General features: G+C 41.9%; 1 protein-coding gene across 3 annotated transcripts in view; it reads right to left on the reverse strand.

Annotated features, from left to right (window-relative positions):
- The window catches only part of stxbp6 (syntaxin binding protein 6 (amisyn)), a 79933-nt gene that overhangs the window by 48539 nt on the left and 6779 nt on the right, over positions 1–24615 (reverse strand). For all 3 annotated transcript variants that reach the window (XR_003691124.1, XR_003691125.1, XM_028566482.1), the window contains exon 2: positions 18180–18399. Coding sequence is in view for 1 of the 3 variants with exons in the window: in XM_028566482.1 (XP_028422283.1) it covers positions 18180–18333 (154 nt within the window). In the remaining 2 variants the exon portion in view is untranslated. The remainder of the gene's footprint in view (positions 1–18179; positions 18400–24615) is intronic.

A 24615-nucleotide genomic window follows, 5' to 3' on the forward strand; every position in this document is an offset into this window, starting at 1 on the left:
GGAGTACACATCAAGACAAACACGGATTCTCTTTGTACATTTTAAACTGTGTATAGAAATGTTAACTATTTAATAATAATAACAATAATAATAAGGCAAGGCAATTTTATTTGTATAGCACAATTCAGCAGCCATGCGATTCAAAGTGCTTTACATAAGACATAATGACACAGTTAAAAATGTCATTCAAATTGGTAACAGATAAAAAAAACAGTTAATATGGGAAAAAAGTGAATAAAAAATAAAATTGAAATACAAAAATTAAGAAAAGGCAGTGTTAAAAAGAAAGGTCTTCAGCCTTGATTTAAAAGAACGGAGATTAGGTGCCGACCTACAGTTTAGCAGTAGTTTGTTCCAGATGTAGGGACCATAGAAGCTAAACGCAGCTTCCCCCTTTTTTGTTCCGACTCTGGGGATGGCAAGCAGACCCGTCCCTGATGATCTCAAAGATCTCTGCGGCTCATAGTGTAGTAGCAGATTCGAAAGGTAAATTGGTCCTAAACCGTTTAGTGACTTATAAACTAACATGAGTATTTTGAAATCTATTCTTTGGTGCACAGGAAGCCAGTGTAAGGACTTCAGAACTGGAGTGATGTGTTCTACATTTTTTGGTGTTGGTAAGGACTCATGCAGCAGCGTTCTGAATCAGCTGCAGCTGTTTAATAGACTTTTTAGGAATAACTGTAAAGACACCGTTGCAGTAGTCAAGTCTACTGAAGATAAAAGCATGGATAAGTTTTTCCAAATCCTGTTGGCACAAAAGTCCTTTTACCCTTGCTATATTTTTAAGATAATAGGCAGATTTAATAAATTGACTTTATATAGCGCTTTTCATAGACTCAAAGTCGCTTTACAGGGGAGGTAGATTAAAAAAACAGAACAAAACAAACAAAACAAAATAAGATTCAGGCACAGATGAAAAGGGGAGGGGCGTGGGGCTACGGATAGGCAGAGGCGAAGAGATGGGTCTTGAGGCGGGACTGGAAGATGGTGAAGGACTCAGAGGTGCAGCTCTCTTAGGGGAGGGAGTTCCAGAGCCTGGGAGCTGCCCTGGAGAACGCTCTGTCCCCAAAACTGCACAGGTTGGATTTTTGGATAGAGAGGAGACCGGCTGAGGTGGATCTGAGGGCCCGTGAGGGTTGGTAGGGGGAGAGGAGGTCAGTGAGGTATGAGGGGGCCATATGGTGGAGTGCTTTGTAGGTGAGGACCAGGATTTTGTAGCTGATCCGGTGGGAGATAGGAAGCCAGTGGAGTAGTTTTAGGACTGGAGTGATGTGGTGCCAGGATTTGGAGCGTGTGATGAGACGGGCGGCTGCGTTTTGGACCAGTTGGAGTTGGTTGATGTTGGTAGAGCTGATGCTGAGGAGAAGTGAGTTGCAGTAGTCCAGTCGGAAGGAGATGAAGGCGTGAATGAGTCTTTCAGCAGCAGGGGGGTGTGAGAGAGGGTCTGATTTTGGCGATGTTGCGGAGATGAAAGAAGGAAGTTTTAATGACATGACGGATGTGAGGCTCAAGGGAGAGGGTGAAGTCAAAGATCACGTCAAGGTTGCAGGCCTGGGGAGAAGGGGAGACAATGGTGCCGTCGATGGTGAGAGTGGAGTTATTGGTTTTGCTGAGTGTGGATTTGGAGCCTATGAGGAGGAATTCTGTTTTGTCGCTGTTGAGTTTGAGGAAGTTGTGTTGCAGCCAGGTTTTAATGGCTGACGGACAGGAGTTGATGTGGGAGAGGGGAAGGGATTGTGGGAGGCAGGACTTCAGGAGTGGAGTAGGGAGGGGGTCAAGGGAGCAGGTAGTGGGTTCAGAAGAGCTGATGAGTTTGGAGATTTCAGGAGGAGTGACCGGGTCAAACTGGGAGAGGAGGCAGTGTGGAGGAGGGGTCGGGAGGTCAGGAGGGATGGGGAGAGGAGGGTCCATGGTGGATGCTGGAGTAGATCCAGGGAGGTGAGATACAGGGGATAGAGATTTGTAAATTATGTTTATTTTGTCAGTAAAAAAGTGGGAGGAATGAGTTGCAGAGATCCAGAGTAGAGGTAGGGAGGCTGTTGGTCCGAGGCTTGATGAGGTTGTTCATTGTGGAGAAGAGGGTTCTGGGGTTTTGGCACGGGTCGGTGAGGATGGTGGAGAGGTAGGCAGATTCGGCAGCAATGAGGGTGTCTTTGTAGGCAGTGAGGTGGAGTGTGTAGGCTTCATGATGCACTGTGAGGGATGATTTCTTTGTCAGACGTTCAAGGTGGCGGCCAGTTTGTTTCATTTTCCGGAGTGCAGGTATGTACCAGGGTGAAGAGGTGTTAAAAGTGACTTTTTTTGTTTTAAGGGGGGCCAGGGTGTTGAGGGAGGTAGACAAGGTGGAGTTGAGGTGGTTTGTGAGATCATCAGGTGAGGTGAGGGTTGAGTCCAGGTGGAGAGTGGTGGAGAGCAGGTCAGAGAGATGGTGGGGATCGATTGACTTAAGGTTGCGGAAGGTGATTTATCTGAGGAGACGGGGGCGTGGGGTTGGAGAAGGGATGGTGAAACGTATCAGTTTGTGATCAGAGAGGGGAAAGAGGCATGAATGGAGGTCAAGCACCGGTTGGTTAGTGGAGCAGACCAGGTCGAGGATGTGTCCTTTTTCATGGGTGGGGAATGTGACATGTTGGGTGAGAGAGACGTTATCCAGTAAAATGGTGATTTCTGATGAGAGCTTGCAGGTGGGGGAGTCCATGTAGATGTTTAAGTCACCGAGTAGCAGCAGACGTGGAGAGAGAGATGAGGCTAGTGTGAAGAGTTCAGTAAAATCAGAGAGGAAGGAGGGATTTGGTTTAGGTGGCCGGTAAATGAGGATGACTGTCATGGAGGAAAGAGCTTTGAAGGTGAGATATTCAAACGATGATACTGAGGGAAGGGTGAGTTCTGTGATCCGGAAGTTCTGATTGAAAAGGACGGCGAGGCCACCTCCACGGCGGGAGGGGCGGGGTTTGCAGATGTAGTTGTAGCCAGGGGGGAGGATGCTTGGTTGAGGGAGAAGAAGTCATTGGGTTGTTGCCAGGTTTCAGTGAGCAGAAGGAAGTCCAGAGTGTTGTCGAGGATTAGTTCCTGGAGGGCAGGGGCTTTATTCAGAGTTTCCTCTATGTTGATTGGCAAGTGGCGGTCCGCCATGGTTAGATTTCTCCCGCCATGGTATCAGAAAAAAGCCGTCTATCAGCCGTGATTGTTAGAGTCGCAGAATAGCGTGGACACGTGCTTCACAACGCGAGTGGGCACACGTGCCACTCTGAGAAAAGGGAGAAAGAAAAAAAGAGACAGGCTGTCTGGAGGACCCGGTTGAGATGGCATGTGTGCATCCTTGAGAACTGTAAGTCGTATAACTTATGTTGTCAGTCCATTTAATTCATTCAACATAATTTACAGCCAAACAACAATTAAAAGTAGGCTATGTTATTTGAACATTTATAACCTAACCTAACTGGCACTGCCTCCGTTTTGGTGTCTGCTGCGGTGCGCAGCGCTGCTCGGACCGTGCGCCGCTGCGTTACAGACTCTGGGTTTGCCTTCAGCCCATCGGTGATGCCCACTAGAGTCCGGATCGGGCCGAATTTTTCTGTCCGAGCCGGCCCGCGTCCGACAGAGCCGTGACCGAACCCGGCCCGAGCCCCACAGGCATTAAGAAATTTGTGTCCGAGCCCGACACAGTTAAAATCTCATTTTTTTTCCTCATACTAATGACACATGTAGGCTACGTTTGGTTGTGTGGAAAGCCCTTTTTTATTGAGCAACTGTAGGAAGGCATTCGGAAATGTCAACAGATTAGCGCATCAGCGCACACGGGGCAACAAGCGCACATTAATCAGCTGTTAAAATCTTCAATGGGTTAACCTCTCCTGATCGCTTCGTTTCCGACCGTGATCAGAAAACCAGGGGAGACTCGTTACCTCCAGGGCCCACGTTATAACATGAATAACCACTAACTCTGCTCCGGTTGCATCTAAAACACGTCTGCTTCCTCTTTCTCCATCTCTCTTCTGCCCACTTAGGCTACCACCTTAATGCCCTTAATGCCCACACTTGTTACTCGAGACCGCTAGTTACGTTTCTCTGAAAGAGACTATGATTATTGATGATTATTACTAAGCAACCAAGATGCATCTTCAACCACGCAAAAGATTAAAAACAAAACCGCGAAAATGGCCGAAATAGGTAAAAGTGATTGTATTTTCTTTGCCTTTTGTGTAATGTATATAGCCTAAAAACAATTTTAAATGGAAATACAGACTATTTTAGGAAAAGTCAGGTATGCAGGATTGTATTTTCCGACAGATCTGCCCCCACTGCTAAAAAAAATCCTAGAGGAAACGCTGTTTATTGTTGAGCGATCGGGTGTTGAGGAGGGCAAAGTTGGCATGGTGAGAAGGTGGTGGGATGGGGGCAGGCTGGAGAGATCTGAGATTGTCCCGGTTAGCAGTGCGTGTGGTCGGTGGGGTGTGGGGGTATTGCAGTTGAGGGGGGACAGTGAGCCGATTTGCAAATGATTGGAGAGTATGATTAAGTGTATGTGAAGTGGGGAAAGCACTGTAGTCCAGTCCGTACTGTTAAACTCCTGTACCCAGAGTCCTCAAATATGCCATCTGGCAGCATTTTAGCCATACTATACACTTTTCACACTATCACACAGCTGGATACTTTTTACAGATGTACCAAAGTTTTGTCAGCCAAATCGATGACAAATTGTACTGGAGGCATGAAGCCAGAGGGATTGTGTAGTGTCAATTTTCAAGCCAAAACTCTGGTAAGTCCCTGTATGATGCTGATTTTCGTCCAACAGAGAGCAGGATGAACTGTTGGTCAACACAAGATGAATTCACTTTTAACTACAAAACATTTTCAAATTCATAGCTACTGTTTGATATAAGCTGCTACTGTTAACATAACCACCTCCTACTATCCCCCTACACGGGTTCTCTTTACTCCCTTCCTTCCACTCCTGACCTATTCTCTCACTAATGAAGTTCATTGTATTGATCTACTTTCCCCTGCTTGCAAAAAAACAAATGGTCCAATCAAGTACACTAAAGTAACTGCAGTCAAACGGAGACAGATATATAAATTGCTTGAATAGACAAAGCATTCCGTTTGCGCCATTGTAAAGGCTTGAAAGGAGGATGGCATTGGTCATTGGCAAGAACATGCCCAAAGCTCCAAGAGTTTTCATCAAGGAGGGCTGTGGCTTGTGAGACAAAATGTGTTCTTTCTGCAGCATATTCGAGAAATGTGTTGCAATTGCAGCTGGCAAACACCAACAACTTAATGTTTGTAAGTCAACTACTGCCAGTAAATCTCTTGCCTTATTTGATCAGTTGGCCTAAATATTTCAGCAAAACCACATACTACAAGGATATGGCCAATTTAGAATATTTGTTTCATTCATCCTCTATTTCATTCATACTTTTGATTCTCCAAGCCCGCAGAAGCCATTTGAGACAAACAAAAGTCCTGTTTGTTTATTACTGTTTGAAGAATAAACCATTACAAAGAAAAGAAACAGTGGAGAAAATGTATGTCAGCTGAATAGGAGGCCAAATTCTGAAAGGAGAATCCATCTTGCAAACAAGTTGACAGAAGAGACTTGTTAGAGAGCCAGCAGTCCAGAACATTGACTGTGACTTTATTGTTGCAATGGCAAAAGTTTGCATCTCAAGTCTACATCAAATGAAGTTGTTAAAACAGGGCCAAGTGAAGCAAACAGGATCCAGGACTTGAAATAATGGGCTAAAAACTAGGTCTCAAGAGTGTTAAAAACACAATCTATAAGTGCTGTTTGACTAAAACAAATAACTACTTTGCTCAGTTCCTTCTTTGGTCTTAAGATTACTGCATATATAAAATGGATTAATAATGAATTGCACTTATTCATCTTTGTGCAAGACCTCCAAAGGACCAATTCACCTTACCCTCGGCAGCAGGTGGCTACATTTATCAGTCAATTCCTTGACCTGAAGGAGGACTGTTATTATCCCCATAGTGCTATGATAGATTAAGAAAATAGCTTTGGAAAATGTCTAGCATTATAATGCACTGCCGGACATTTGGTAATAATGAAGGAATGTCAATGCATTGTGAAATAAGAACGAACTCTTCTCACATACTGTAAGCCTTTTTTCAACCCAGACACCGATCATAAAAAATGGTTTTCTTCACATGAGCCATTTGTACTTTCAATATCTTCAGAGACTTTTGTTGTCGTTTTAATACAGCCAAATGAAATGTGTTGGAAAATCAGTTTGATTTAGTAACTGAAATTGGTTAAATGTTTCGTTGCTAAGTTTCTCAGTTTGACAAGAGCAGAGCGTTTGCTAATTACATGGATAGATGACATTTATGAAGCTGGGGCTCTTCGCTCTTTTATTACAGCTCTCGCTCTTCCTATCCTCCCCTTTTCTCCGTCATTTCACACTACACAGATGAGAGGAAGGCTCTGGTGTAAAAGCTTTGTTTGCACAAAACAAAAGCTGAGAACATGACGAAGATTACTTCTTCCAGGTACGCAGGGAATTGTGTTGACACAGTGATTACTATATTAGTGAGCCAATACATATGGTAATAGTACACAGTATCAAAAACATGTGTGGTGTGGTCCTCTTCTCGAATAATTACCTCCTCAATGGTCCCTAAGTGGCCACATCGCCTCATCTTCCTGGGCCATTCCCTGCTGCTGTGTGCCATCAATACTTACACAACAACAACGGTACAAGCCAGTAACGAGGCCAGAAACTAAACCTCTTCACTCTAAACACAGAGGGTATTCTTTAGGTTAAGAAGAACCACACCTAGTGGTGTTGTTGTAATGACCAGCTGGGACTGTGAGTGGACCCCCAGGTGGGAACCACCTCTTGGATCACTTTAAAGTCAGATCAAAAACTTTTTTTTACAGTTAGATCTTTGTTTACTGTATCATTCCTGTGGATAACACTGCATGCTCTATCCATCCCTCCTTTGAAAAATAATGGTTGGAATAAATCTCACCCAAATAATTGAAGTACATTCTGAACACTGGGATAATTTCCCTCAAGACTACCTAAATATAGGAATATACAAGGACAGAAAATTAGGGCTGGACCCGAATATTCGAATATTTTTTCGGTGGGTTGGTATTCGATTTTAAAATTTGACATTCGAATATTCGATTTTTTTTTGGTTTATTTATTTTCTGCATTTAGCGCTCGTTCACACTCCAGTCCAGTTGGTGGCGGTAATGCACATTTAAGTTGGTTTGCCAACCGCCAATAAACTACAAGGAAGAACAAGAAGATACTGTCGGTACACGATGACGCCCACTTCTAGCATTTAGCAAGCTGTGCAGAGAAGCTAGCGGCGATAAAAAGTGCAGAAATGGAAAACTGTTTCCTGTTTTTCCGTTGTGATTCGGCCAGAAACTTCAACATTGTGAGGCGAAGAGATCGTTTTGGAATATAAAGCTTGGATATTACATTTCCTTGGACTCTTGGGGATTTATTAAAATCAAGTTTTGGTCAAAATACCACTTTGTTGCTGACAGGACAACGACAACAGGTATGCATGCACTCTCGGCTGCGCAGATTACGGCTGAGTTTTTTACTTTGTAACAGTTGTGTACATGGCTGTATATTTTGAAGATTTAATGCTTTAAAGTTATAAAAACGCTCATGAGTGAAAGTTTTATTGAGGTTACAGCGACGCCTCAGTCACAAAGTGTCCCGTTGACGGGACGGTGATCCTTGAGAGGTTAAAAGTTTATTAATTCTGAACACGTCTGGCCTGTCTATCTATATTGCACCAAATACGACACCGCACTCCCTTGTGAAGTCATTTGGATGAAAGGTTCTCAAAATAATCAACATGCAAACAAACAGACACATAGAGATTCCTGCCTTTATTAGAGATAATAATATGTTCAGCCCCCTCTCTCCGAAGCTTTGAATATTCGATGCTCATTACTACCAAAGCTTCGAAGCTAAAAAAAAAAATGGTATTCGGACCAGCCCTACAGGAAATGCATTGCTACACCACAACAACTAGAAACAACTTAACAAAATAAATGAGCTGCAAACCACAAATAACTCCCTGAAGTAAAATATATTCCGTAAGTATACAACTTTATCTCATTATTTCTATTTCCCATCTCCTCTGTGTCTCCAGTGTAAGCAGGAACCCTCCTGCTTTAAACAGAGTCATAAAAAAGGAGTGGAGCTGCACCAAAAGCAGCCAAAGAGTGAACGACGAGTTAGAGGGAGCTTATGGGGGGTGGGGAGGGGTCTTTCAAACCTACAACCACGCACTGCCTCCACCACACCAATCATCACATTCCTGCTAGAAAGAATCACCCTACTGTTTCGGCTGGAAAACAAGACACACATACACACACAAGACAAAAGCAGGGGCAGCTAAAACTCTCACAGGACTATGGTCAATTTGTGAGATCATGAAGCAAGATTGTAGGTTTGTTCGGTGAACCAAAGTGCTGTTTGGATAGAAGACAAGCAGGACTGAGTTGGACAGTAGGGAAGGACAGAGGAGGGGATGATGCAGAAGGATGATAGACAGTTTGGCTTCGGTATAGAAAAGCACTGTGAAGACAGCAGTCAGAACCACTGGGGCATGTACTGATTTTCCAACATGACAAAATGAACGAACACACACACACACACACACACACACACACACACACACACACACACACACACACACACACACACACACACACACACACACACACACACACACACACACACACACACACACACACACAGTAGACTGGACAAAACGCTGACCGTCTCTGAAGAGAGAGGTTTTTGTATGCACAACAGCCCACACGCCTAAGTCCACCTGCAGAGCACCTGAGCCTTTCATCTATCCGTCTCCATCTGCTGTGTGCATGTGTGTTCTATGAGTAGGGTTGGGTACCGAGACCCGGTACTAATATTGCACCGGTGCCTTAACAACCGGACCGAATAGCAACGGGGATTTTGGTGCCTCAGTTCGGTGCCACTGATATGCCTGCGCTTCTCTCTGATGCTCCGAAACGGACGACAGAAGCATCGCTGCACGTGACGCTAGTTAACACTACACTCGACAGCATGTAACGTTAGCCTACCGCTAGCTAGTAGCTGGATTAAACAGGGTTAAATGCTGACAGCTAGACGGTGTAAAGTATGACTGCACTTCACTGCAGAGGATTCTAACAGCGGGACGTAACAGTGTGCAGCTGCCGTTGTCGGAAAAATAACACAGACGGTGCATTCACTTGAAACTGGTAGCCTCGTGGTGCATTCAAAGTTATTGTAAAATACCCTTTTCCCACCTGGTGGATGTTTTTGTCGTTAAACAGCAATTTACTAGTGAAATAAGTTATTGTTATAAGTTATAGTTATTACATTATTATTTAATCATTTAATTTTGACCATATGGCCTTAGCAATAAACAAGCCATTCTTTAATGTCGCTGACTGTTGTTTAGTATCCTTTTTTTTTTTTTTACTTTCTTAACCCTTATGTTGATTTCGGGTCAAATTGACAGGTTTGAGCATATCTGATCCATAATTGGAGGCTGAGGTGCTATTGGAGAGTGATAGGAACGGATAATGACCTGCGGGCATTCATGCGTCAAGGCCAGGTATGTTGTAGCAATCCAAAAGATTTCTGTGAACTATTTTCTACTAGTAGGCCAGAAGCCATGGTCAAAATGAAATGACAAAATATCAAAGAAATACATTTGTGTTTAATTAATGTTGAAAATTAATGTTCAATACAAGTCTTTTAACACTTAAAAAAGCATGTCTTTGATAGCACTGTCATTTAAAAAAATCTCAAACTTCTGGCAAGCGTCTTGAAATGACTTAATGAGTCTTAGCATATGTTGACATCTTTTCCTGCATACTGTTCCAAAGCTTCTTTAATATTGCTATTCCATCTCTTAAATCTTTTCATATTGCTATCTGCCCTTTCCTTCTCTTACCATGTACATTCTGTCTTAGGTCTCCTAGGCTAAGCTCAGATCACTCAAGCATTGAAGACCCCCCCATCTTGGCCAAGAAGAGATTGGAGCAAAGGGTTTGAGAGGGAGGCTGACATGATAAGAGGCGGCGAGAGTGAGGGGTGAAAACGGTTCAAGTTTTTAAGAGGTGTCTGGCACAAGAATGAGTTGAGCTGCTGCAAGATCCTAATTAGTCTAGATAAAGACTGCCATTGCATACTGATGCAAAGAGGTTTTGACCTGGACACACATGGATGCATGCACATACGCAAACACAAACCTTAACAGGGAATGTGGTATTAGTGTCATGCTAATGTATCTGGTCCTGTGCGAGTGGGCTGTAGGCCAGCTTCAGTCACTGCTGCTACACTGGCCCTGTGAGAAACCCACAGAAGGCAACATTCTTCACAACAGAGCACAGACCACCCGCACACCCACGCCTGGCTAAACCTCGCTAACAAACATTTGTCCAGACTCCCTGAGATGTTTAAAAAAGTTCTACCAGTTAGATGCAATGTTGAAGTAAAACTAAACCCGAAAATGCTGATAAGAACATGGCCCAAGGCTAGCAGTTTCCCCATTTTATTTCCCAAAATGTCAAACTATTCCTTAAAATCATAGTTTACCTACACCTTAACGTAGCACTAACTATTTTAGAAACACGTTCATTACCGCATCAAGTTCTTTGTGAGTCCACGAGTCTGAGTCCTGTTTCTTCAAATGTGCCTTTAAAGTGTCAATCATGAGATGTGAAGAAAATTTCACATTGTGGTCAACATTCTGAATTTAAAGTTCAGGTATTAACAGTAATTCTTGAGGTTGTCCATTCATTTTCGAGAGGATTTTAACTGAGAAACATTCATGTATTTTCTAACCTTGAACTTCATACCTTCTGTATATCTTTAAAAACATGAATTATTTATGGTGCAGTGTTAACACCTCCCAGATCCTGATAAATATGTATCCATGGTCTCTCATTTTATTTCCATCTGGACTTACAGTATAAGGATGGGCTAACCTAACACCTACAACCTAATATGTATGTATATATAGAAAGTCAGACTGATGTGTTCTTGGATTGAGTAAGCAAGGTCATAACTGATCTGACTTTCTAGCAGCTGAATACACCAGTGAGCTAAACGATCTGCTTGCCCATCCATCTCACCATGTAATCAATGGTCACAAGGCTGCTAATGATGAATGGAGTGAAGTGGAAAGCGCAATACACAAACTGGTGTGGTAACTGTAGAATCTATATTCTACATTAGGGATGTCACAATACCAAAAATCTAGTAGTCTGTACCGATACCACCAAAAGTATGCGATACTCAATAGCAAAGTCGATACCACAGTGTGTAAAACAAAACACACAAAAAAAGTAATCGATAACAATACCAGTAAAATTTCATGATTCTTGATATCCAATTCGATACCACGGTAAAAAAATAAAAAAATAAATCCCATGTCCTCCCTTATAAAGTGTAATGGCAGAGAAACAGATTTACTTTCTGTTTGGGAGCTCAAGGTGAAGTTGTGAAAGCAGTTGCTGTAAATGTACGGTAAAGCCAGGGGCTGACTGCGGTCAGGTCAAGCCGTCAGTGAGCAACATGCACGGAGATGGGCGTTCTCTTAATGCATCCATGGAGATGAGGCGCTCTGTTTTTCTGTGCCGGTCGGTTTTTATTCTTCTCCAGCATTTAGCGGCAGACTAGAACACTTGTAGGCGTATACTGCCCCCGTCAGGTATGGAAGAATTGCATCCCTCGGTACCTACGGTACTGTAGAAAAATGAGTACTGTCATGTTTTCAGAATTTTGGTACCAACTTCCGGTACCGGTTCTCGTGACATCCCGATTCTACATGGCCTTGAAGAAAATACAGACACTGGGCTCAGTTACTGAATGTGTTTAGAAGAAAGTAAGAGATCTTTGTCCCACCAACAAAGACACATGGGTGCAAAAAAGATGGGAGTGATTGTAATATACACAGTTGTCAATAATCACTGGCTTCATCTAAAGATATTCAAATAATCCCTGTGCATCATATGATTAAGTAGATCTTTCCAACATTACTTTGTTCAACCTCCAACTGATCAGGTGGGATGGAGAAGCTTTTACTTTTTTTTAAAACACCAAAGAGATAAACAAACACTACATCAAACCACGCAAAAAGATGTGCACACTAACCAAGACAACAGCATTAGATTCTCAGCATATGACGCACACAAGACACAGCCTACGCATACAATTAAACATGTTAACCAACCCACAAAATAACATGCCTGCATAAACAAACATGTGCATGAATACATCCATAAACATGGATGCCCACATGCTTCCCACAGAAAATTAACATAAAGCATAAATGAGTGTGTTTAGGTGTGCACACAGATTTAGGTTATGACTGAGTGTCCCAGTTATGTGGTTGTGCACATGTAAACGTCATTTCCTAGATTCAGAAACCTGGATAAGGCCTTCTCCCGGTTTGAGAAGCCTGGATATACTTCAAGACACAACTGCACATACATTATCAGGAACCTGGATACTGTTCAAATTATGTTAGAGCCATGCTTACATCATATACTAAGGACTAGGTTGGCTTACATCAATCAAACTAGGTTAGGTAGTTGAAATCAAGGGGATGGCATTCCTTAATATGATTTAGAAACCAAAGCCAGCAACCTGTAGCTGTCACACATAAACACACATGGATGTAAACAATAACGTCAAAAGGAGGTGTGAAACTCATGAGGATTGCTCAAAGGAGCAATGGGATGGGAAAGGAAGAAAATGTGTTTTCCTCTCAGCTCAGAAAAACAGACCAATAGGCTATTCCGGTGAACTTTCACAGTGCCTTATCTAGCTCAACTGGCTCCACATCTCTGCTGCAAAACATTCTGTGGGCGGTCCAGTGTTTCAGCCCTGAGGTCCAGCCATAAAGGCACCGCATGAAGCCCAGTGATCAAAGAGAAAGCTCACTAACCAACATGGTCCATGTTGAGCTTTTGGCTCAGCTCCAGCACTATCCTATGTCATCAAGACCCCTGATGTTGTTGTGAAAGCGCTAACATACGTTTCTGTGTGTAGTTGAGGAACTCTGTGTGAACATGAATGTGTATAAGATCAAAGACATCATAGAAATCTCATCACAGCACAGCCGAGAAGCATCTACCCATTCACGGAGGTGAAGTGAAGCCAGAGCAAGACCGCAGACTTTAGTTTTGTACCATACTTGGTACAATAAGTCAAATAATGAACTAATTTTGATAACACGAAAATTACAAAAATAAATGTTGCACAAACCATTTAAATGCTTTAGGGTACATGACCAATTGTTGCATATTAGCTCTAGTCTGCAGACTTTCGGTTCACACTGGCTTATGACAAACAAGTCATGAAGCACTTCCAGTCACTGTGCTTGGAGGCTTTATATCCTCTGATGGTCATGCTGAGCTTACAAAACTCACAGACAATGCTTGATAGTGACAGCTAGAAACAACAGCTAGAAAACTAGGAAAGAAATTATACATCCTGACTCCATACTGCAACATAACGTTGAAAATGGTTACAATGATTAGCAAAGGAATCAGTTTAGTTTAGGGCTGGGACGATTCCATAATCATCGATTACATAAATGCGTCGACACAAATAATATGCGTCGACGCATCACTAAGTAAAATAAATAAATAAAACTTGCGTGCAAATTAATTAATGTAATGCGGAACTAATGTAATGCGGAACTACTGTTAGATACGCGGGTTCTAGGGACACCTAATCTGTAGCCCTGCCTTAGCTCTGAAGCTAGCCGAGCTCCTCCGCCTACATGCAGTTTTTTGTTATTGAGTGAGTCAGAGATAGCAGCACGAAAGGACGAGCATGGCGAGTGGTGGCGACCCACAAGAGTTAGGGGAACCGCCGGCTTCTTTAAGATCGCAAGTTTGGGAAAACTTTGAGACTGTATGGCTGCAGCCTGGAGCCTCCTGTGTCATATCCTCTCGTCTCATGCCATCCCCACCTCGAAAACATCGGTCTTCGGGTCAGTTCCAGTAGTAGGCTACAGGCGAGAGAGTGGTGGATAAGACGAGGACTGTGTGTCGGCGTTGTTCAGCAGTTGTTGGGTATGAGTGGAAACACATCTAACATGCTAACGCATATCCAAAATAAAACTGTCCAACTTCTCCCTACAGTGCTTAACCAGCCTTTAGATACAAATAATTAACGTTAAATTAAAGGGAGAAGAGCTTGGATGTTAAACAAGAGCTTATTATTATTATTTTACCTACTGTTAAAAAAAGCAAATACAGGCTACTCTTTTTGCACTTGCTCTGTTTACTTTAAGTTTTTATTTTTGTATTTCTCCTGAAAGTGACTTTATTTTGTGGTTGGATTGATAGCCTACATCTGGCTTCAGGTTGCACTAAAAATTAATTTTACTTGAACAGTGCAGTGTTAAACAATTTTAATAAATAGATATTTGAACCTTATTGAAATGTGTTTTGTGTAAATTGTTAATAATTGAGCAATGGGAAAATAATCGCTCATTGAAAAATTAATCGTCAGATTAGTCGACTAATCGAAAAACTAATCACTAGATTAATCGTTTAAAAAAATAATCATTTGGGACAGCCCTAGTTTAGTTTAGCTTTAAATTTGTATCTCCTATATAATCACATGATCTTGTGAATGGTCCTGCGTTGTGTTCTCACCACAAACCGCACCAGATTTCACTTGGAAGTAGACTAAGATCCAGACCCAGACTGGTACCCGCCAGACTGTGATAGCACACTGCAAAGCAGAGTGGACAAAATGCAGCCGTTTGTCCAAACCACACCAAAAAGGTTAGAACATGAACATGAGTTTAATCATGTACCAAAAACATGTAGTAGCATTTTGTCGACTCAGATACTACTGATTTAGGCCTTGTGGACAAAAAGCCTCCTCTAAAATCAGTTTATTGCTACAGGGAATTTCATAATAGTATTGTTTTGCTGACATACAACTGATTTCTAAGATTACACCCTAAAGCCAAATAATAGTTAGCTACGTGAGCCAAACCGATTTTGTTTTCCTGGAGCCACATGTAATTCTGAAACAAGAAGCACTGCTCTTCAAGTAGCAGCTGTCCAAGCCCTGTTGTTGCACTGATAGATGTACTGTAGATCTCTACGTAAGACAAAAAGCCATGTGTTTAGCCAATTCAAAGACTCGGACACACCCACACTGAAAAGACAGCTCAAACTCATGCAAGTAATTTTCTGTATTTCCAGTATAAGTCTCATGAGGCCAACAGCATCCCCGGCCAGGCCTGAATAATATATATATTTTCAATGCCAAAAGTAACGCCAAATATACATGGTTGATACAATGCGTTTCCCCTATATTCATTCTGCAGTAACGCACTGCCGTGCGTCTCTGAACGAGGCAACTCTCTGTGGTAAATTCTCGTCTGTAGAAGCAGGACAGTTGAGTGCGTTATTTAAAATGCTGAAGTCAGTTGAACAGGTGAAGCGAAGATAACGTTTTCAGTAACCTACGGTTACAAAGAGGCTCGGTAATGTACGACATGCTAACGTGCTGGCGAATTCGGTGTTGTGTTTTTAGCTGAGCTGCACCAGAGAATACTCTGTTAAAACAGTTGGATGATGCGGTTTTGCCCTCATTGTCCTCCGTGAAGTTTGCCGGAAGTGACGTAATGTAGCGTTTCATGTGGAGTAAGCACTGCGCCGGACTCCATTTAAAAATAGAACATTCCTCATAAGGAAATAACAGGAGAAACAGGCAATCCAACTTTAAAAGTTACCCATTTTCTTTGTAAATAAGCGCTGTGCGGTGGATCCAATTCATGCCAATGGGAAGAGTGGTTCACGGGGATTTTTAAACTCAAACTGATTTACCAACTATCAAAATAGTTGGCGATTAATTTAATAATTGTTTATATAACAGCAAATGATCCTGGAGTTTGAGCAGTAGTGACGGCCTGGTGTTTCATCCTGGCACCCTGCTTGAGAGTGAAGTGCCCATAGCGGTTTCTACAGTACAGCTCATCATGCTGTTAGCTTCCTTTACCCATGACATACCACAGATTACATAAGTCTGCCACTGTATGGTCCCTCATCTCTCAACTATCTGCTACTGTAGCCATGAGACTGTCAGCAGCCCCATACCCCCACCCTTGTACACACCGTGCTTTCACATAGTTTACACACAAATGCTGAACGCTCAAAGTCCCACACACCAGCCTTGTATCTCCAATGTGCTGGGAGGCGCAGCCTGGTTTCACACTCATGGTTTGGTTATACAGTACATGCACAGGAACACAAAAACAGACACAACTCAAACAATGCTTGGCTGGCTTAAAGAAATGCCACATGACTAAGTGAACTACAAAACACTGCTTGCCTTCACCACTGTTCATGTGACCACATGGGATACAAAACAGCAGCTTAGTCAGGAGACTGTTAGTATAGAGCAATGTCAGCAGACAACAAAAAACTTTCAATAGGCCAACTAGTGAAAGACATAAATTCATAAACGGTGTAGTTTGATTTGTTTTACATTATGCAACATGATTTCACACATACAGCCTATTGTAATTCAAAAGGATAATACGATACAAAAATGTTCCTCCTTTAGAAATGACATCAACATTGAATCAACAAAAGGCTTTTTAGCACAAGGAAGAAATAGCCTGATGTCTCTGCTCATAATAAGCAAAGAGGGCAGTGAATGAATGGATGTTATTTTCTCAATCCTACGTTAAAAAAAGGGCCTTGACTCCCACTTGCATCCCCCATAGAGCAAAACAGAAAAAACACCTATTCAGCTGGGTTATATAAAAAGTAAAAGTAAGAATGCAACATCTCACAGTCCCTTTAGTCACACCGTCCAACATTAGACCTCTCCATCCTTACATCAAGGAGTCACTGACTGTAGCAAACTTATCTTGCTCCAACCAGAAGAAGCAGAGATCTGGGGAATAAATCCTCCACTGATAGCAACGTAAGGAAGTTTGAATTGGCTACCCTTCAACACTTTACAAAGAATTTTAGACTTCTGTCCTCTCTCCAGGTTAAACACACGCACTTACGCGCAGTTATGCATGCACGCACGTGGGAAATCATGAAATAACAAATAGACTTAGCAATTAAGCCACATTTGGGTTTCAAACTAACAGCTTCCCACGTAAGATCAGTCTCTAAGATGTCCATATAATGTCATGAGTTTCTGTTGTAATAATTATTAAATTATTTAAAAAAAAGGAACCTACAAGATCACATACTTGCATATGTATTTCAATTATGCCATGCAGTTCTTAGGGTATTAACTGACTTTAATAGATTTTGGAGCAGCAAAGCTCAAACGGGATACAGAGGTGAAGGCTACTGCTGGGTATGTGATCACTGATGAGACTGGCATAAGAACAAGTGAATATCAAGCAACACTTATTTCCACATTAGAGGAGAAATGATTCATCATAAACCTGTCGTTAATTGTGACTTGTGCATGACACCAATGGCTTTGATGCATTGGTGCCTTAAGGGCGTAAACACAGAAACTAGACTACTGAAAGGCCTTGATTTTGAAACCAAACAGAGAGTCTGCACTGGCCTCTTAGTTGTCATTGAGCAACTTTGAACTTTGAGTGATGGAATCTGCTGCTGCCAAGGCAGAGTTTAATACACATTTAAATGGTAGGATTAGAAAATGTCATTGATCTTCATAAGCAATTCTGCTGGCACTGAAATTAATATGCTCTAGCTATTCTTCTTATGAATAATATGCATGGCTAATTCAATGAACAAGCAATATCACAGGTAACGTTTAAATAGGGAGAAAAAAACTCAATTTCTGTTGAAACTTTCTGTGTAGCTCTGAACTAATTAAAAATGATTGACCTAAAGCCCAGCAGTAAATTGATTTAGTGTGTCATTTTATTGGCTATAGAAACGTAAACATGTTCATCAGTGTGAACATTAATAGGACAATGAAGGGAGACGTGCTAAAATGTGACTTTGGGTGGCAACCACACACACACACACATCCCCACCCACCCACCCACACCCACACACACACCCACCCACACCCACACCCACACACACACACACCTTGTCTTAAAGAGATCGACCCACACACCCACCCAAGCAATTTAAACACAAACAAACACATGTGAAGAGAAGAGATTTGCATGTGTCTTCTGACCTGAGACACAGATGAAAGTCATGTAGTCTCCTTGACCACCAGTGGCCAGGAAGGGGATCTTCTTCTTGGTCCTCCGCTTCACCTGCACTGCAGCAAGCATCTTCTCATCATGCGGTATGAAGACCTCCTTATTGATGGCTGACTTGGCACTCATCTCTGAAGTTGGCAGGAGTGAACCGCTGGCCAACAGTTTAAGTGGAGAGGACGAGATCCACTCCTCCTGAAGAGGAGAAGAGAACGGCAAATTGAATTAGCAGGAATGATGGACCGTACTAACTACACTAAAGTCTGGCTCACTTCTCACTTTCCAAACGTCTCCTTAATTACAAACAAAGACACATACGTTCTTACTTGCCTCTACTGGTACTTGGCCATCCAGATAGTTTAATTAGATAAACTAGATAGTAGAGATAAAGTATTTTCATCCAATGAAATAGTCCATAGAAATCTATGAAAACGGTTGACAGTGTGATCTGTGGATTATCTAGAGCAGGGATCTTCAACAGGGGGTCCGGGACCCCTATGGCGTCCTCAGAATCAATGCAGGGGGGCCTCCAAATTATTGCAAAATTTTGAAGTTTTTTCAAAAATTAAAGTCTTAACATGAATCTAACATTTTATTAGCAAATATAAATCCCCACTGATGATAGGCTTACTGGCCTATAGGTAAGGTAGTCACTTAGATATCTATCCCCAGATACAGTTCATCCTACGGATTCACTGTGCCTCATTTATGTTTTAACATAAAAACGTGATTTATAAAATCATGCCAACAATTATTAGTTTTAATAGCTTAGTATTCTAGGCAAAACATGTATGTATAAAGGTTTTAGGCTGCCCTACACGTTATTGTAGGCCCAGTTTAATATGCAACTTCATTTTATACAATATATGTAGTAGGGGGTCCCTGCTCTGTCCCTCTTTCAGTTAAGGGGTCCTTGGCCTAAAAACGTTGAAGACCCCTGATCTAGAGTAACAAGGTCACTGATTCTGGAAAGAGATGTAATTGAATTTTTCTGGAGACAGAAGTCCAAATATGTGTGTGTCTGTGTGTCACAGCCTCCTTTCCAACTTTAAAACAAAAAGTTTTTTTAATGCATTACATTGCAAACACTGTGTCACATTTCAAGATATAGTGTAAGCATTTACAACTTGAAATACAGTAGAATGACTGAAATAGCATTGATTGATACCATCATATACACTGCTTCATCAAACTAGTACTCACCACACCCTGCACATAATGCAAAACCTCAAGTGTGCTTGAAGACACACACAATCTGTGCGCCAAAGGGCTACCGCTTTGTACTTACATGATTAAAGTAAGTCCCAAAGACATGTGTACTTGCGACCCCGTGTCACAGGTTCTCCGAGTAGTGAGCAGTTAAAGACCTGATGATGAAAGCACCCAGTATTTCGTAGAAAAGGCGCAAAAATTAAAAGTATGAAACATAAAATCTTCAGTAGCAGACGCATAGTTATTTCTTGTTTCTGAATTAAACCTTGTATACAGATAAACACAGTAAGGCTGAAGTGAGCAGGATAACTCATTCTGTTAAAGAACAGTTAAAATTGTAAAGCTTATGTCTTCTGTGTGTTCTGTTCACATCCTCAGCCTCGGGCGAATCACCCTCAGTCTCCAAAAGTACACACACACACACACACACACACACACACACACACACACACACCCAACCAACCAATCTATACACTCTCTCCTGCTCAAAGCGTATTGTACGTTAAAGTAAAGGGCTACAAAATGGAGAATGGCTGCGTCTCCGTGTGTTGCAATCAGGCTCCACGCTCCATCTCTGTAAATGCTTTGCCAATGTTCTTCTTGGAAGCACTGCCACTCGCAGAGATGAAATGACTTCAGCTGAAGCTGTTCAGAGTACTGTTAAGTCTCACTGATACAGAACAGCAATCAAGTTTCTAGTATTACAAGCCAATGTCTACTAGGGAACATATTTCTTGGGAATATACCATGAGAGACACAGCAGTATGTCTGATGGTGTGTAAAGGGAAAACTGTGCTTACATGCAGGACACAGTCATTAAGAACTGGGTTAATTAGGTCCAAATGCTCTCATGACGACAATGGAGCTTAATCATTTTCTCAGCCACACACACTCGAGACACACAAGCACTCGCAACCCCATACCGCAAAGCCCACCCTGATGAACCGATCTATCCGTCAGTCTCAACCAGTCAATGAATTACTCTACTGCGAGCCAGACTGCAAAAAAATTGCCTTGATCAAACTGGCTTGTAATAAATAACAGAGCACAAACACTAAGTTGTTTTCTAACAGTGCAGTAAGCTTTAAAATGAGTGCTCAGCAGCTGAGGAGAAGCTATTGGAGTCAAAGTTTCATTCACTGATTCCCATAAAAGCAAAACCTGCAGAGGTACAAGGTTTACATGGACAGTGAAAAGTGCACAAGCAAACTTCTCTTTCCCCCGAAACTTAAGAGGCTGAAAGGCTTCCATTGTTGACTGGTGGTCATTGGTAAAGTAGGATTATGTCAGGCCGGAAGGAACACTTCAATAGCAGCGGAACATAAAAGCTTTGAACACAATACTATAACTACAATAGAATGCAATCTAATAAATAGCCCTGCAGTAAGTGGTACTTGCATCCATCCATCTTCGTCCGCTTATCCGGTATCGGGTCACGGGGGGAGCAGATCCAGCAGGTACTTGCATGAGGCTACTATTGTCCAATTTTTTGGTGAGTGTGTCATCTATGTGGTATTTTGTGAGACAGCATTTAGTGGGGGTTTCATACTGAATTGCATTACAGGGAAAGTTAATGTGTGTACAGGGGGTCAAAAGAGTTAAAGCATCACTTCTCGGACACAAAAAATGTTACATTACAGGTTTCACAAAAGGTCAAATGTATTGCAAGGCCACTGTTTTTAGCAGTTTACGGTCTAATCGAATATCCTCTCTTTCTATCCATCTTCCTTTCTCTGCTCTTTCAGCAATAAACAAAAACCCTGGCCAAGATTTTGTGGAAAGTAATTACAGAGGCTAATAAATATGCCTTTGGAATTCAAAGGATGTCCAACATCCCAACGTTTCGGCTAGGAAATAGACCTAAACTTTCCTATAAAAATACGATACTCAAGATCACTACCACAAAGTTGTATTGCAAACGACCCTCTGTCAAAAGCAGGAAAGCTCTTTCAATCCAGTGATGTTCTCTGAAAGTATCATATTCTGAGGACAGTCCTGAATGGGTTTCTACATTCACATCTTCCCCAAGGACGGTAGTTTAAACTTTATTATATCAAGTATCAACCAAGCGACCTGGGGTACCTTGAAAGGCACTATATAAATCCAAGTTACTATTATTATCCAATCTACATAATACTGTACACATACAGTCATTTACATATGCACAGACACTGCCCTAAATGAGCTCACTCCTCCCCCTTGGTATCTATCCTTTAATATCATCTTCCCTTCTCAATTACTGCATGGTACAATGAAGAAATTGTTGAAACGCCACTCGTCTTGTTGATCACTAGAACAAATCAGCCCAGCGGAGATCCTCTCTGTGGAAGCCCTAATCCGTAACATCTTTCCCTCTTCTCCTAGTTCCTCCAGCTTAGAAGGAACGCTGCCCACATCTCCCTGCAAGCTGTCACCAGGCAAAGGGGAGTGCATATTCCCCCTCAAGTGGCCCGCTGAAGCATGAAGGGAAGGAGGGATAAGGGGATGGGGGAGCGAGAAAGAAAACAAGCAGGAGGAAGAGGAGGAGGAGGCAGACAGGAGCTTCTAGGCAGTGAAATGTAGCCAGCTACAATGCAAAGCTTATGGTTTGACTTTGAGCAGTCTAATGCAATGCTCACAATGCAGGGCTGAGTAGATGTACTGGAGGGAGCCAAGGAGCTCCTGTGGCAGTGAAAACGACGTACATATATTTTACGGCTGCTTATCACCCCATTTCCAAGCAGAGCCCCTTTTAAAAACACTTCATTAACTGTGGCTGTGTATTGCCAAGCTGTCACAGGAGCAGCACTGTTCCCTTTCTCCCCTCTTGCCCAGTGTGTTAATGTGAAATCTGTTCAGTCAGTGCTCACGGCTCTCCCGGGACCTCTTTGGAGTGGGGTCTTTGAGCTAGCTGCACAGCCACTTGCTGTGCTCCCATGCCCATGGGAACCTGCCAGCACAAGCTGTAGAAGCAAAGGAAAATGGGACCAAAAGACAGGTGGATGATACAGGCCTCATCACACTGAATAGAAGATGTGTCACTGTCTATAATTTCCTTTGGAGTCATAACAACTCAAAGCCAAACCTCCAGTTGACGCAGGCTATAAAAAAATCCATCTAGGAAGGAATTACCAAGTATATTTATGCTTCTGCTCATGTAATTAAAATGCTGGCAGTTGGCGTGGGAATTATTTAGACAGTGAGCCATTAGAAATCGATCACATAGATATGAAGTAGTGAGCTACAGTATGGATGTGGACTCGGAAGCTAAGGTAGACTGAAGGACAACTGAAACTGTGACATGCATGTTCTGTGTATGTGTGTGAGCTTGTACCATCTTTGAGGGGACGAATCTGTTTAGGACCGTGAATGAGAACAGAATTTGGTTAAGGATAAGGGTTAGGCTACACACGACAGTAACCATGATCAGCACACGTACAGTAAAGGCAAAGAGTCTGCGTTACCTTATTTGACAGAATCGATGCATTTTCCTGTTATTTCTGACAATCTGGTAAACAAAAATGTATATTACACTTGAGTCAATGAAACCCCAATTAACAAACGCTATTTTAATTAAAATTAAAAAAAAAAAATTCCTCTATGCACACCTGAACTTGGTACATGAAGCCTCAAGTGCAGTATTTGAGAGACAAGGGTATACTTTAAATGTGCACGTTCAGCAAACACACTGCACTGGTGTGTCAACAAGCATTTTTTTGCTTGCGGGTGAGACAGCAACAGGACAAGGAACTCCAGTCAGTCTATCAAGAGGGAACAAGAGGGAAAGCAGTGTTAGAGGTATCGCTTGCAGCTGGAGTGTAGACTAAACCTTCACTTAATAAGTATGATGTACAAATGACGTTTTTGGAACATAAAAGATATCTGGCAAGGTAACCAATTTAAACAGATAATATAATCCTCCTCTAGAACAAATTCATCCCCTGTATCTACTCCTCCCACTCACATCTGACTGACTTTGGAAACTTTCAAAGACAAAGTCGTTTCTTTCATTCCACACCGCACTCTCAAAAGATGTCTGAAAGAAGTAAAACGCTTCGCCTCATCTGAAGCTTCTCATGCACGTCTTTCATGTTGATTCAAGGCTCTGTACAAGGCCTTGATTTTTCAGAAAAACCTCCCCTGGTGCGAACATCTTCATAGATTACATCATTAGAGAGTGATGTCACGCGGTATCCAACATCACCGCCACATGAACAGATGGTAAATCATCATCATCAAAACTTTTATTACAGACTCAAGGTCCAAATCACCCACAACAATACATAAATACATATCAATAAACGCACATGCATACACACCTACCTACACATTTAATAAATATAAAAACAAACAAATTTAAAAAAAAATTATTGTTCTACCAGGAGACAATTATACCAATGTTTCCACATACGGGATTGGTAGCGTGTAATGCTTAGACGTATGTCAGTTAAGCCCATTATTATTTCATTTTGTGACCCATCAATCCGACACATGAATTTAAACATTAGGTTTCTTAAAACAGCATGAAAGGTATTCACTCTTGCAACCACAAACATCTCACTTGCACTACACCATCTTGGTTTTGTGAGTAATATTCTCATTGCGTCATTATATGCTACTTTCAATTTTAAAAGACTTGCCTTTTTATAGTTTGACCACAAGTGCGCAGTATACAACGGTGTGCAATATGCTTTGAACAGAGATATCTTTACACCAGCCGTACATGCCCTAAATTTACGTAAGAGACTATTGGCTTGTGCATACATCATACGACATTGCCTGTAAATATCTTCATCATCTGTCATTTTATCCGTGATAAAATGACCAAGGTATTTCACCCTTTCACAGACACTAGGCGTATTATTAGCCAATTTAAAATCAGGGAAATTCAAACCTTTATCATCTTTAGTTCTACTGATCATGACAACACTCTTTTTGGCGTTATATTTAATATCATGTATGTTCCACACCATATACCGAACAGATTGTAAGAAGCTGATGTAATCCAGCACTACTTGGGCTAAAAATCACAAGGTCGTCAGCATACATAATATGGTTCACTACTGAATTACCAATCATGCACCCAGTATTACAGGCTCTCAACTGCCTGGACAGATCATCCATATAAAGATTAAAAAGAGCCGGTGACAAAATACCCCCTTGTCTGACTCCATTACCAACCCCAAAAAAAGCTGACACACTATTGCCCCACTTCACTTG

This window comes from Perca flavescens, chromosome 20, assembly GCF_004354835.1.
Source record: "Perca flavescens isolate YP-PL-M2 chromosome 20, PFLA_1.0, whole genome shotgun sequence".
Taxonomy (NCBI): Eukaryota; Metazoa; Chordata; class Actinopteri; order Perciformes; family Percidae; genus Perca; species Perca flavescens.